Below are 14350 nucleotides of genomic sequence, written 5' to 3' on the forward strand. Positions count from 1 at the left end.
GGTTTGGCGGGGCCGGGCCGGGGCGGGCCGGGGCGGGCCGGGGGCGGTCGGATGTCGGCTCCATAAAAGCTCGGTGCCACCGAGGCCCGAGGGCGCGGCGGCGGGATGCGGGCAGCGGTGGCGGTGTCGCTGTCGCTGTGCTGGCTCTGGGCGGCGGGGCACAGCCTGCCCCGGCTCCGCCTGTCCTACCGCGGTGAGCCGGGCCGGGGGCACCTGCTGCGGGAGCGGGACCGGGGCTGGCACGGAGGGGTGTCCGCAGGGTGGGGACCTGGGGAGCCTCGCTGCGGGCGCTGCACCCAAGTGCGGGGTTTGGTGCGGGGTTTGATGCGGGTGGTGGGCGAGTTGTGCTGGGGCTCGGGCCGGGGTTTCGCGGGTGGCTGCCCGGCACCCTCCGCTCCCCACGCGGGACGGAGGGCCCCCGAGGAGGAGGAGGAGGAGAGGAGCCGGGTGCCGGGGACAGGGGATGTGCCGCCGGGCTCCGCGCCAGCCCCTGCTCCCCATGGGGGATCGTCTCCCACGCGGCGTGCAGGGAAACTGAGGCACGGCGCTGTGCTGGCCCCGGCACGCCTTGGCTCGTGTGCCGGGTGGGTGCTGCGGTGCCTGGGGGTCCCCGGGCGGGGAGGGGGCTCAGCATCCTGCCCTCGCTGGGTGGGGGTCCCCGGGCTGCACGCCCCGAGCCCGTCGCGCTGGGGTGCGGTGCTGCGGTGCCGGGGCCCCTCGGGGGTGCGGGGGCAGTGCTTGGTTTTAATTAAAACTCTCCTTGTGATCCTGCTCTGGCTCGCCGCATCCCCCGCTCTGCTAGCCTAATCCATGGGCTGCTCCAGCCAAACTTGACAGAGCCTGGGGCTCCCCAATCTCCTCCCGGCCTCAAAGCAATGAACCTGCTCTAAAAAACTCAATGTAAAATCAGTTGCATAATGTATATCTTCCCCCTTCCTTCCCAGAAGGGAGAAAGACCTGGGCAGCCCAGCACTTCCAGAGCCTCGGGAGCTGCAGTGCCAGGGGCAGTCTGCTCCTCTGCTGCCTGGGACAGGGGTTCCCGGGTTTGGCTGCATCCCCTGCTCTGTCCTGGGGCACAGCAGGTGACCCCAGGGGCTGCCTCTGTTGAACGGGAAACTGAGGCACACAGTGCCCCCATCCCCTCATCCTGGGAGCCCAGGATGGCTCATGGCTCTGCCCCGGGATGTGACCCGGTGTCCTCAGGTCGGCCTTGGCAGCAGGGTGAGGAGATCTGGGGTCTCAGCAGGGGTGAATCGTGGGGCTCAGTGTCTGGCTCAGTGTCTGATCCACTCCAGCACAAAGTCCAGCCGTGCAGGGCCGTTTCCCAGGTGCAAGGAGCTGCCCGGGGCGGGGTGGAAGCTCCTCAGCCTCCCACGGGGAGTGAGCCACCTTTGGAAGCTTTTTTTTTTTTTTTTCCCTTAAGCTGATTATTCCATTCGTCTTCCAAATTGGAAACAGCAACTGAAATTTCCCATGAAACAAATTCTGCCACCGCCTTCTCCCTGGGGGAAGAAAAAAAAAAATAAAATTTCAATTAAAGACATTAGAGTCTCTGAAATGAAAACTGTGGTGAGCTGAAGCTGTTTGTGCAGAGCTCCTCGACCCGGGCTCTGCGTGGCTGCTGGCTCTGGCTGTGAGGTGACTTTGTGGGGTGACAGGGACAGGCGTTGTACTGTGGGTGCAGCGGTGGCCGTGTACCCAGCTCTCCCCCACACTTCCAGCCACTCTTTTCCTTTTGTTTCGACTTCCAGCAGTGGCTCATGTGAGAGGGGAAGAGGATTTTGCTGTTGTGAGGACCAGAAGCATTGCCCTGTGCTCTTTGCTGTCCCTCCCGAGGGACCCCCACCCTGGGGTCAGGGTGTCCCAGGGATGGATGGGGCATGGCAAAGGGCTGTTCCCTGGGGAGCTGGAGAGGAAGGCGCCCCCGAGGTGCAGGAGGAATTCTCCAGGTCTGGGGGAGAAGGGGAAGCCTTGCCTGAAACAATAAAAGGAGCCTGCCGACTTTGCCAGTGTTGTTTAGAGCTGGGAAAATATTATTGCTGGGCAAGAATAGAAGGAGACGACAGCGTTTTCCTGGGCTGGACCCGGCGGTGTGGGAGGACCTGGTGCTGGGAGGACACAGGGAGGAGGGTGCCAGACTGGGTGGAGGGACCAGCACTGCCTGGAGCCAGCTCTGCTTGCAAGCACAGGGGTCTTCCCAATGAGGATGGAGCCACTGGGGCTGCACCCCTGTGCCACTGGCATCACCAGCTGGGGCACTGGGACTGCCCTTGAGCAGGGATAGCGTGTGTGGTGGGGGGAAGGTGTCTGTTGTCCCCTGCTGGGGATGGACCTTGCCTCTCTTGCAGGGTCTAGAAGTGGCATTTCCCACCAGAATGGGGCATTATGTCACTGGCCACCTCCTTGCTGGAAGTGACAAACGTCCCCCCAGCAACAGCAGGACTTGGTAGCCCAGTGTCTTGACCTGTGATGGCTGGATTTGTCCCAGCACCACCTCCCCTCTTCTGGGGACCTGTGTGGGAGATGGTCAGGCTGGCTTTTTCCCGGGGGTCAGCAGCAGTGGCTGGCAGTCTTCCGGGCTGGAGGGTGTTTGGGGACAGAGCTGTGCTCATCAATGGTGCTTTGTCCTCCTCCTTCTCTGTCTGGCAGGCACAGTGGCCTGGCCTGGGGTTGGGATGGGTTCTCAGAGCCCTGTGAAGCTGAGCCATTCCCTCTGGCCCTTTTCTTCTGGCAGATGTGGCAGCTCTGTGGGCACCACTGTGCTGGCTTGATGACCCTGAAAGTAATTTCCCACTGGAAACCAGTAGAGCCACTGCCCCCGTGTCATCGTCACTGTGAGGGTCCCCTTGGCACTGCATGAGATTCAGGCTTGGACTTGCTCTGGGGGCTTTGGCTGTCAGACCCTGTTGTTTGGGATGTGATGTCCATCCCAGGGATGCAGCCTGTCCATCCCTGGGATACCCCCATGCAGGTGCCTCTCCCCAGGTGCCTTGTCTGTGCCATGGAGGAAGCCACCCTGTCAGTGAGTTCTGGTGGCAGCAGTGGGCTCCGTGTGGCAGTTTCCCCATGGCACTGGCTGGGTGCCTGCTATTGTGTCCTTGGCTGGCACCAGCAGGGACAGGACCTGCTTTGCACCCACCCTGTGTCCGGTCTCACACATCCCAGCTGTGCCTGAGCCCAGCCTGGGGCTGGTGGCACAGCCCAGCTTGCTGTGGCACGGCCGCAGGAGGAGTCTGGGATGGTTCAGCCAAACCTTGTGGGGGTGGCAACCTTTCCTGGGACCCTGCTGCTGACTGTTGGCTCTGCAGGTTTGTCCTTGGCTGGCAGGAGAACAGCACCCCAGGCAGGCTGAGGCTGGATGTCCATGCCCCAGGAAGGGATGGAGACATGCTGCAGTCTGGAGTGGCTGTGAGCAGCTCTGCTGACTCCAGGACAACTTGTGACACTCAGAAGCAGCAGCTCAGAGGAACCCTTGGGGCTGGGATGGCTTCTGCTGATGCTTTCATCTCTTCCTGGCAGAGCTTTTAGGCACCAACCGCTCCGTCCCCTTCTTTGGTCGCCGCGGCTTCCTGGGCTTCCGCTCCCTCTACCTGGACGAGTACCGCGACCGGCTCTTCATCGGGGGCAAGGATGTGCTCTACTCCCTGCTCCTGGACGGGGCCACTGCAGATGCCAAGGAGGTGAGCTGGGTGCTGCTGAGCATCCTGGGCTGTCTGTCCCCACCCTGGCCCCCTGTGGACCTGTTGGTGTCCAGCTGAGCCGGGCAAAGTCACTCTGCAACAAGACGTGCCCTGGGGATGGCCTCATCTCAAGTGCCTCAAAATTATTCTGTAAACTTGTAGTGCCTGGCAAGGGCAGGCTGCCTGTGGTGGCTGGAGGGAAATTAGCTGGCAATTAGTCATAATCATCAGCCTAGGAGACTGGTGGTGCAGCTCACCAGTGATTCCTGGGCACTGAGCATTATTTTGGACCCCACTCTTCTAAAAAACTGCCATTGGGAGATCAAGTGATGCCCATCCCCATCTGGGCATCCCCTTCACAGGCCAAATATTCAGCTGAAAGCCTGCAGAGACAAGGAGCTAAAGGAATCCATCACTGCAAGAAGTTGTGCCAGGGTTCACCTGGCAAAGCCCCCAAATCTTTCCTGGTTCCTTGGTGGGAGAGGTGATGGACCAGAATGATGCTGCTGGGTGCTGGCTCCCCTCCTCTTTCACCCTCTCCACTTTGACTTTTTGTTTTTCAAACACGGCTCTGGGCTGTTTCTAGCTGAAGAAAGAGGAGGAGGAAATGAAGTGCCCCTCAGCGAGCTGGGTCACTGCGCTGGGGTCAAGGGCTTGTGTACCCAAGCTGCCCTCAGTCCAAGAGCTGCTGAAGGCAGTGGGGGACATGGACTCCATCACTCCTGCTGTCCCCTGGGCACCCTTTCCCCAGGCCACCCACAAGCCCACCCCCTTCCAGACCAGCTCCAGCCATTCCCAGCATGACCACCCAAATCCAGCCCAGCTGTGGGCTGTGACTGCCAGGATGCATCTCCCCTGGAGGAAGGGTCCTGCTTGGGGGTGTGGGGTGGGTGTCCTGGGCTGGTTGGGCTCCAGGGAGCTGTGGTCCCTCTTTCTGTCTGCTTGCCATTGGCAGCCTGGGGATGTGGGTTTGCATGGCTGGGTGCCTGCTGTCCCCCCTCCCTGCTCCAACAGACCCTTTGTGTTCCAGATTTATTGGCCGCCCCGCCCTGGGCAGACAGAGGAGTGTTTTCAGAAGGGGAAGGACCCAGGGGTGAGTCTCTCTCCATGTGTGCTCTGCTGTGAGCTGGGGGTGCCAGATGGGTTCCCTTGTGCCAGATGGCTCCCCCGATGTTGGGGCTGTGCCATGTCACCTGCCAGGGATGGCCCTGGGGACCAGTTAATCCTGGTTCAAGAGGGAAACAGAGGCAGGGAGTCTGTGGCCAGTCCTGGCCATGCAAGAGGCTTGCTCCAGCCTCTGGAAATCCTGTCTCAGTTGCTGCTCAGCCCTGTGGCCACAGTGGCCAGTGTGTCCCAATGTGGCTTCAGGAGCAGGCAGGGATAGCTGGACTCTGGGATGGACCCAAACCCCCATGCTGTGCTCCAGACCCCAGCAACACTGCCTGGCCCATCCTGGCTGTCCCCGATGGTGGGAAATCTGTAACTGGCTCAGGTTTGGTGACCTTGTTCCCTAAACCTTACCCCTCTTTGCATCCCCCGATATGAAACAGGACTGTGGCGGGGAGAAAGTCCCCAAGGCTCCCCTGGCCCAGACAAATTGCTCCCAGGAGTCCTTGTTCTGCTCTCTGTGTTTATTTTACCAGTTCTCACCGACAGATCCAAGCCAGGGCAGGCTCAACTTTTTATTTTTCTTGAACGTATATTTTTTTTTTCACTTGCTATTTTAGAGGCTCTTTGCAAAGGGAAAATAAACAGCAGGAGGCTGGGAACCCCCGGGGCGGCTCGGCAGCGGTGTTCCCAGCAGATGAGGGGCCTCCATCCCGCTGTGCAGGGGACAATGGAGGGCAGGCAGGGCCGGGCTGGCCAGGGTGAGCTGCCAAGCTAATGGTGGAGAGGGATGGGAGCCCTTTTCCAATAGGAACTGCCAGGAGAAAATGCACAGAGGTGGCAGGTCTCCAGCCCTGGGAATGTCATTGCTGCCGTCCCTCAGAGAAGGGGACAATTCCAGACGGCAGCGACCAGGGCTGTTCTGGAGGCAGCCCAGGATGCCTGTGGGTCTCTGTCTCTGTCTCCACCGTTTCCTCCTTTTGTTTCATCCCTGGCGTAAGCAGGAACATGACGGGGAAGGATGTCCCTGCATCTGGTCACGTCCTGGGCGCCAGGGCTTGGGGCAGGGCTTGCAGCTCGCAGGGCAGGTGACATTGCTCCCCTGGCCAGCGCGGACTGTGCCACAGGGTGAGTGCACAGGTGCCTGTGGGCAGGAGACGCCCAGGTGGCAGCTGGATCCTATGTGGCTCCCCTGGGACGCTCTTGGCAGCAGGAGGACCAGTAAAAAGCCCTGTTGTTTTGCAGTGGGCTGGGGCCCACCCAGATGAAGTCTATACAAGCCCTGTCAGTGGGCACAAGTGCCACCCCAGATCCCTGGCACCAGACTGGAGGCAGGGAGCCTGGGCAGAGCCCAGAGAGCCAGGGCTGGGGCTCACCCACTGTGGCAGGGCCCCAGGCAGAGGCAGGGAGCTGGGGGGGCAAAGCACCAACAGCCAGTGACCCTTCCTCTCCCCTGCTGTCCCCCCAGACTGACTGTGCCAACTATGTCCGTGTGCTGCAACCCTACAACCGGACACACTTGCTGGCCTGCGGGACAGGCGCCTTCCACCCCATGTGCACCTTCATCTACGTGGGGCACCGTGGCGAGGTAGGGCAGCATCTCTGGCAGGACACCCCTGGAATGCAGGTCCCCATTGCCTGCCTCTCCCCTGAGGGGCCTTGGGGCTGCATGGAGACACTGGATGTGCAGTTTGCTCTAGCCTGAATACTGGTTGGGGGGGAGTGTCAGGGACCAGCTCCCTGTTGTCCCTTTGTCCTTCTGCTACGCCCTGTCCAGCTTTCCCATCTGTCTGGCCTGAGATCCCCTTTATAGACATGTCCCCAGGGGCTGGTGTCCTGCCAGGAGTTGAGGTGGGGGTGGCATTGTCTCCTCTCCAGCTCATTGCTCATAAATCAAGTTGGCGGGGGTGGAATGGCAGGACACCCCTCAGAGCCTCCCCACAGCCTGGCCCTATCTGGGCAGCAGGAGCCCTGTCTGTACCATGATGACTCTGACCAGGCAAGCAACGGAGCTGGCGGGTCCCCTTCAGCTGCCATGAACCCTCATGGGATCAGCCTTGCCTCAAAAAGCGTGGATCCTGCTTCCAGATGGTCCTTTGGGTGCGCTGAGTGAGGTGCAAGTTGGGCAGGGACCAGAGCTGGCCCCTGCATGGCCGGGCACAGCCCAGGGCTCACCTGCCCGCTCCCCTCCCCAGCACACCTTCAGCCTGGACGCTGCCAGCGTGGAGAGCGGCCGGGGCAGGTGCCCGCACGAGCCCAGCCGTGCTTTCGCCAGCACCGTCATCGGTGGGTTGTGTTCCTCAGGACCTGGGAGCCTCTGGGGTGTGTCCCAGGGATGGTCCCCGTGCCAGCCAGCTGGGTGTTTTTACAGGTGGGGAGCTGTACGCCGGCCTCACGGCAGATTTCCTGGGACGCGATCCCGGTGTTTTCCGCAGCATGGGGACCCGCTCCGCCCTGCGCACAGAGGTGGACCAGCGCTTACTCCACGGTGACAGCCTCCCTCTGCCCCTCCATTTCCCCCAGCAGGGCTAATGCCAGGGACCACGAACCTTGTGGTGGCCAGAGCATCTGTGGCCATGGTGCAGCATCCCCCATGCCAGCTAAGAGCAGGGAAAGGCACTTGGGCAGCAAGGTCTGGGGGTGGTCCTGGCTGGCATCCAGCCCCAGCATGGACTGGGGGTCTGGGCTGGTGGCTGTGCCCTCTCTTCCCACCTGACATGACCAGCTCTTGCTTGCAGACCCCAAATTTGTGGCAGCCCACTTGATCCCAGACAATGATGACCGGGACAATGACAAAGCCTATTTCTTCTTCACGGAGAAGGTGGGGGAGGCAGACAGCAAGGAGCACGCCATTGTCAGCCGGGTGGGGCGTGTCTGCGTGGTAAGATGCTGGTGGGGACCGTGGGGGACAGGGATGCACCAAGTCACAGCAGTGGCCTGATACTCCCTGTCCCTGCAGAATGATGCTGGTGGCCAGAGGGTGCTGGTCAACAAGTGGAGTACCTTCAACAAGGCCCGGCTGGTGTGCTCAGTGCCCGGCCCTGGTGGCATCGACACCTACTTTGATGAGCTGGGTAAGGTGTACAGCATGGAGCTGTATCTCGCTGGGGCTGGTCAGCTGGATTTCAGGAAAAAACCCCATTCTTTCATTTCCAGAGGATGTCTTCTTGCTGAGGACAAAGGATGGGAAGAGCCCGGAGATCTATGCCCTTTTCAGCACCGTCAGGTGGGTGGTCCAGCTCCCACTCTGGGGACATCCAGAGCTGCCCATGACCTGCCCTGTCACTGTCACTGTCACCAAGGGTTGCTGGCTGCTCCCCTGGTCTTTTGGGGATGTCAGTGCCCCCACTGCCAGCAGTGCCAAGCATGGCTCTACTCAACCCAGTCTCCATCCCCTTGCAGCCACGTTTTCCGGGGCTCTGCTGTCTGTGTGTACCGCATGGCCGATATCCGTGAGGTGTTCAACGGGCCCTTTGCCCACCGAGACAGCCCCCATCACCAGTGGGGTGCCTATGAGGGCAGGGTGCCCTACCCGCGGCCGGGCGTGGTGAGTGAATCCCTGCAGCTCCAGGTCCCCATCCCTCCTCCAGCTGCTCTTCTGGGGTGGTGATGGAGCCATCCCCATCTTCTCACCTGCTGGAGAGGTCAGCCGGTGCTTTGCCAAGGTCTGGCAAAGGGGTGGAAAAGATGGATGCCAAACTGGAAGGCAGAGAGGGACCCAAGACATCTCTGAGGGGCGATGGAGGGGGAAGGAGTGATGGGTGCTGGGGTGGCTGTGCTGAGCTGGTCCCCTCTTGTCCCTGCAGTGTCCCAGCAAGACCACCAACCAGCCTCGGCGGCAGTACGGCACCACCAAGGACTTCCCCGACGAGGTGCTGCACTTTGCCCGCGCCCACCCCCTCATGTACAGGCCCGTGCACCCCCGGCAGCGCCGGCCCCTCCTCGTGAAGACCGATCTGCCCCACCGGCTGCGCCAGCTCGTCGTGGACAGGGTGGAGGCCGAGGACGGGCAGCACGACATCCTCTTCCTCGGCACAGGTGAGCAGCAGGAGCAGAGTGCAGGAAGGAGCCACAGAGGTGGGGGTCCCAGTGGGCACCCCTGGGCTGTGAGATGCAGGGTGCTCACACCTCCATCCTCCTCGGCCCCCAGATGCTGGCTCGGTGCTGAAGGTGGTGGTCATGCAGAAGACGAGCCCAGCCATGACTGAAGAAGTCATCCTGGAGGAGCTGCAGGTTTTTAAGGTGACTGCCCCACTTGCAAGGGAGGGGGCAGTGGGGTGGGCTCAGGCTGGGGACACGTGGGGATGGAGGGCCAGGGCTGTCACTGCATTGTTGGTCACTGGAAGGTCAGGGTTGTGAGGGCAGAGGGAGGCTGGGGGTATTTTTACCCTCCCAAAAACATTCCTGATGCTCTGCCAAGCCCTGGTGGCTCTGAATGAGCCTGGCTGTCTGTGGTGAGGATTATGCCAGCCTGATGTCCACTCCCCTCCCCTGCAGATGCCTGTGCCCATCACCCAGATGGAGATCTCTGTCAAGCGTGTGAGTACAGACACAGCTCGGCCATGGGGCTGGGGATCAGGCAGGTGTCCAGCTGTGGTCACCAGCCTCCTAAAGCCATGTGATGTATGCCCTGGGGTGTCCTGGCTGGGCCCCAGGGTGCCAAGCCCACAGGGGTTGCCAATGTCATCACCTTGGTGCTGTTCCCCCAGCAAACGCTCTACGTGGGCTCCAGCCTAGGGGTGGCCCAGGTACGGCTGCACCAGTGTGAGTCCTACGGCACTGCCTGTGCCGAGTGCTGCCTGGCCAGGGATCCCTACTGTGCCTGGGATGGCACTGCCTGCACCCACTACCAGCCCTCCGGCAAGCGCCGCCATCGCCGCCAGGACGCCCACCACGGCAACCCTGCACACCAGTGTCTGGACCAGAACCTGACCGGTGAGACACGGGGGGCCCCAGGGCTGAGGGGCTCCTGCAAGTGCCCCAAGATGGCCTGACATGCACAGCCCTAGCACACAGAGGGGCTTGTGGCCATTCCACGTGGGCACCCTCATCTGCCCATCTCATAGACCAGGGCATGCCCCAAGAGAAGGTGGGTGCTGCTGGGGCTGGGGCTGGCCACTGGGAGAGAAGGGGATGAAGCCACACAATGGCCAAGGGGAGCTGGCACCTGGGCAGGTGGAAGCCTGGCTCTGCCCTCCCTGCGAGCCCGTGCCTGTCTTTGCCCTAGTGGACGATTTTGAGAGCGTTGAGGAGAAGGTGCTTTACGGGGCAGAGGACAACAGCACCTTCCTGGAGTGCGCGCCCCGCTCCCCGCAGGCCAGCGTGCAGTGGTTTGTGCAGAGGCCTCCCGACGAGCAGCGGGACGAGGTGAGGCTCCCCTGCACCTGCTCCCCTTGTGGGGACGTGGGAGGGACGTGGGCCAGACCTGCACCCTCCCGACCCCACGGTGGCCCCCAGGTGAAGACGGACGAGCGGATCCTGCAGACGGAGCACGGGCTGCTGTTCCGCAGGCTGCACCGGCGTGATGCCGGCATCTACTACTGCAAAACGCTGGAGCACGGCTTCACCCAGACCGTGGCCAAGACTGCCCTGCAGGTGATCCCCAGCGAGCAGCTGGCACACGCCTTCCCCCGGGGGCGAGGGGACGAGCTCCCGCACCTGCTCTGCCCCGAGCCCCGGCTGGTGCCACAGCCTCCCAAAACCTGGTTCAAGGACATCATGCACCTCGTCAGCTCCCAAAACCCGCGGCGGGTGGAGGAGTACTGCGCCCGCCTCTGGTGCAGCAGCCGTCCTCACCACCGCAAGGGCAAACTGGCCCAGGCCAAGCTGGTCCTGGCTGGTGTGGATGTGGCCAAGAAGGGACGGACGGCCAAAGCCCACAGCGAGAGGAACCGTGTGCCCCGGCAAGCACCGGCCGCTTAGGGAGGGAGGGTAACGGAGCCGGGCAGCCGTGGGCAGGAACCAGCTCCCTGTGCTGCTGGTGGCCCCGGGGGCCTCTTGACCTGGTGGTGTCCTGCAGCTTGCAGTGCTGCCAGCCTGGTCCCCCTGGCCAGAGTGGATGGGCAGGTCCCTGTCACCCTCAGTGGCTGCAGGGTCCCCTCACAGACAGGCAGTGAGGTAGGACATGTTGGCCCCCCTTGCTCTTGCAGGTGATGTAGCAAGTGGGGGCCGTAATCTCTGGGTGGGCTGGGGCACAGTGGCACAGTGCCACCCCTGTCACCCAGATGCTGCCTGGATCCCTCTGTCAATGTTGGGGCCATGTGTGGTGCCATGGGGAGTGGTTGATGGCTCCAGACTCTTTCCACACCAGCACAGAGCCTGGGGAAGATGATGCCTGCAAGTATGGGGGAAAGCCAGCATCACCCAAAAGGCCTCTGTGAGCAGGAGGAGCTCTGTCACCTGCTGTGCCTGGGGAGCTGGAGCTGTGCTGTGCCACTCAGGGTGTATCCTGGGGACAGGGCTCCTTCCTGCCTTCCCTTGGCACTGGGACCCCTCAGCAGTGCCAGCTGTTCCTGGGTGCAGCTCCCCACCTCCCCTCTGTACACCCCACAGCCACAGTTTTAGGGCTGGACAGGGTTGGGGAGAAAACAAACGGCTGTGGGCAGGTTAGACCTGTTCCTGGGTAAACACTGGGAGAGGCAGTAATGCCGGCACTGTCACTGTGCCCAGCTGGGAGCAGGGACAGGCAGAAGGCAGCCCAGCAGAGTCTGGGGGGCTGCACCACACCTGGGGTGGCTTCTGCTGGCTGGTGGCCCGGCAGGGCTGGGTGGGACACGGCTGGTTTGGGTGGGCTCCTGCTGCTGGCGGAGCTAAACCAGCACCCAGGGCCTCCCCCAAACACAGGGGTTGGGGGTAGGTGCATGGAGGGCACCTCCAGGCTGCCAGCAAGGTGTTCCTTGCTTTCCTCAGCCGACATGAGCTCACTCACTCACTCAGGCCGGGGTGATAAAGATCTGCCCCTTCCTGAGGCAGGGCAGCCCCACACAATGGTGTGAACCACGGCCCCGCCGGGACGGGCATTGTTCGGAGCTGGAGGAACGGGAAAGACAAATAATAATAATAATAATAATAATTAAAAGGCCCTAAATAGCTCACACAAAGCCAGGTTGTGATATCATCTCTGCTCCCCGGGTGTGTTTGTGCTGCAGCAGCGGCTCCCCAGGAGCAGAGTCCCTTGGCAGCACTGCCCCATCCCACAGAGACGGGCTGGGGCTCCTGGCCCTCTTCTCCAGCTTCTCCTGCTGCCTGTTCCACCCCTCCTGCAACCTCCGTGTGCCTCCTGGGAGGGGAGAGCTGTGTGGGGCTGGCAGGCCGGGACATTTTCTGCAGGGATGGGAGTGGTGCGGGGAGCGCTGATTTATGGGGCCAGACGGGAGCCAAGCACGTGGATCTGGATAATTGCAGGCCTGGGGGGCACAGGTGAACAACAGCCAACAAGCAGAGACAAGGAGGGGCCTGGGTGAAAAGGCAGAAATGAGACAGGAGTCTGATTCCCCAGGGCCTGGATTAAAGAGCTCTGCAGTGCCTGCCCTGACCCGTGCACCCTTCTGCCCCGAGTGACCCCTGTGCCCCAGAGCAGGGCCTGGGCTGCCATGGTGGGGGAGCTGCAAGAGCGGGCCTGAGGGCTCTGCTGCCTTTGGGACCTGCCCTGAGTGAACTGTGACAGGCTGGAGATGGCACCAGGGCCAGCAATGCTTCAGACTGAGCAGGAACAGACACCAGGAGTGAACAGTCCCCTAAACAGGACCTTTTGGGGGTACTTTGTCCCTGCTCCCAGTAAATCTCTGGGGTGGCTGAGCCTGGTCCTCTTGGGTGGATTTACCACTAAGGCTGGAGCAGGAGAGATTTTGTCAGGGCTGCACACAGCATTCTGCAGGCTTCCAGCCTCGCCTCTGGTGATCACCAGGGAACTGAAGCAACCTGTGTGCCTAGAAACTTCCAGGGGCTGAGCAGCCACGAACACACCCACATGCACCTGAGGGTGGAAGGAGAGAGCACCCTGGGCAGATCCAGCTCCATGGGCAGATCCAGCTTCCCGGATCAGATTAAGCTCCACGGGCAGGTCCAGCACACGGGCAGATCCAGCACCCAGGTCAGATCCAGCTCCCCGGGCAGATCCAGCTCCCCGGGCAGGTCCAGCACCCAGGTCAGATCCAGCTCCCCGGGCAGATCCAGCACCCAGGTCAGATCCAGCTCCCCGGGCAGGTCCAGCTCCCCGGGCAGATCCAGCACCCAGGTCAGATCCAGCACCCCGGGCAGATCCAGCTCCCCGGGCAGGTCCAGCTCCCTGGGCAGATCCAGCACCCAGGTCAGATCCAGCACCCGGGGCAGATCCAGCTCCCCGGGCAGATCCAGCACCCGGGGCAGATCCTGCTCCCTGGACAGATCCTGCTCCATGGGCAGATCCAGCACCCAGGGCAGGTCCAGCTCCCCGGGCAGGTCCAGCTCCCCGGGCAGATCCAGCACCCAGGTCAGATCCAGCACCCCGGGCAGATCCAGCTCCCCGGGCAGGTCCAGCTCCGTGCAGCCCGGTTTCTGCGGGGGCAGCGAGTCCTACCTGGGCCTGGCACTGTTCCAGGCAGGCTGGGGTGAGGCCCTGGGGCCGGGCCGGGCGTGGGAACGGCCGCAGAACAAAGCACTCCCGTTCGTATCCCGCTTCCTGGGGAAGTGCAGCCAGGGGCGCACGCTCGCCCTGGCAGCCCGCCAGCCTCCAGGAGCAGCTGCTGGCCAGGTCAGGGCCCCGCCGGCCGCCCTCACTCCTCGGCACACAGTCACAGAGCCCACTGGGCTGGAAGAGAGCCCTGAGTCCAACGCCACCGCGTCACCAGACCATGGCACCGGGTGCCACAGCCAGCCTTGCCTTGAACACCCCCAGGGACAGTGACCCCGCATCTCCCCGAGCAGCCTGTTCCAAGGTCTGATCATCCTTGTTGTGAATAAATCCTTCGTGATGTCCAGCATGAACCTCTCCTGGAGCAGCTTAAGGCTGTGTCCCTCTCAGCCTGCCTTTGGCTGCTTGGGAGGAGAGGCTGGGCAGCCCAGGCTGAGCCTGAGTGAGCCCCATCATCATCATCATCTTCACGCCCAAAGAACCCCTCAGACAAACAAACCAACACCACCCCAGCAGGCAGACGCAGCCCCGTTATTGTTTTGCTATTTCTTTCCCCCGTGCACCTTTCCAGAGCCCCGCTATGAGCTCTTCTCTTGGCACGGGGCCGTGCTGCACCTTCTGGGGGCTGCCCCCAGCAGTGCTGTGGGTGCTACAGCCACAGATGGCACAGGGACAACCCAGCAAGTACTCGAGTTCCACACTGTCTGGAGAATTGCAGGCTAAAGCTGACGAGCATGTGCTAAATTCCCCAGAGAACAAAGGGAAGCACCAGCATACAGTGAGGAAAGGGAGAGAAGAGAGGCTGGAAGTCAGTCACCAGAAAACACAGAGATGTGACAAACCCTACTGCTTTGGAGGCAATCAGCTCCAGACATCCATCCTGCCTGCACACCCTGAGCCAGAAAGAACGTGAAAAACACCTTCACTCTCTTGTGAAACTTAAAAAGTTTAA

General features: G+C 61.9%; 1 protein-coding gene across 1 annotated transcript; it reads left to right on the forward strand.

The window, feature by feature from the left end:
- The first annotated feature begins 95 nt into the window (after positions 1 to 95).
- On the forward strand, positions 96 to 11896 carry SEMA3G (semaphorin 3G). Its single transcript, XM_041462872.1, has 16 exons — positions 96 to 193; positions 3520 to 3680; positions 4711 to 4773; positions 6256 to 6375; positions 6983 to 7073; positions 7159 to 7275; positions 7526 to 7668; positions 7747 to 7861; positions 7944 to 8013; positions 8190 to 8334; positions 8594 to 8825; positions 8938 to 9029; positions 9285 to 9326; positions 9497 to 9722; positions 10015 to 10154; positions 10245 to 11896. The coding sequence occupies exons 1-16, from the start codon at positions 106 to 108 to the stop codon at positions 10707 to 10709; spliced, it is 2310 nt and encodes a 769-aa protein (XP_041318806.1). The 5' UTR covers positions 96 to 105; the 3' UTR covers positions 10710 to 11896.
- The last annotated feature ends 2454 nt before the right edge of the window (positions 11897 to 14350 follow it).

This window comes from Pyrgilauda ruficollis, unplaced genomic scaffold, assembly GCF_017590135.1.
Source record: "Pyrgilauda ruficollis isolate IOZ18807 unplaced genomic scaffold, ASM1759013v1 scaffold10, whole genome shotgun sequence".
In the NCBI taxonomy this organism is placed as follows: domain Eukaryota; kingdom Metazoa; phylum Chordata; class Aves; order Passeriformes; family Passeridae; genus Pyrgilauda; species Pyrgilauda ruficollis.

Coding starts and splice junctions, on each gene's coding strand:
- SEMA3G (XM_041462872.1), top strand. CDS start 106: ATGCGGGCAGCGGTGGCGGTGTCGCTGTCGCTGTGCTGGCTCTGGGCG. Junction 4,774..6,255: donor AGAAGGGGAAGGACCCAGGG/GTGAGTCTCTCT, acceptor CTGTCCCCCCAG/ACTGACTGTGCCAACTATGT. Junction 8,335..8,593: donor CCTACCCGCGGCCGGGCGTG/GTGAGTGAATCC, acceptor TTGTCCCTGCAG/TGTCCCAGCAAGACCACCAA.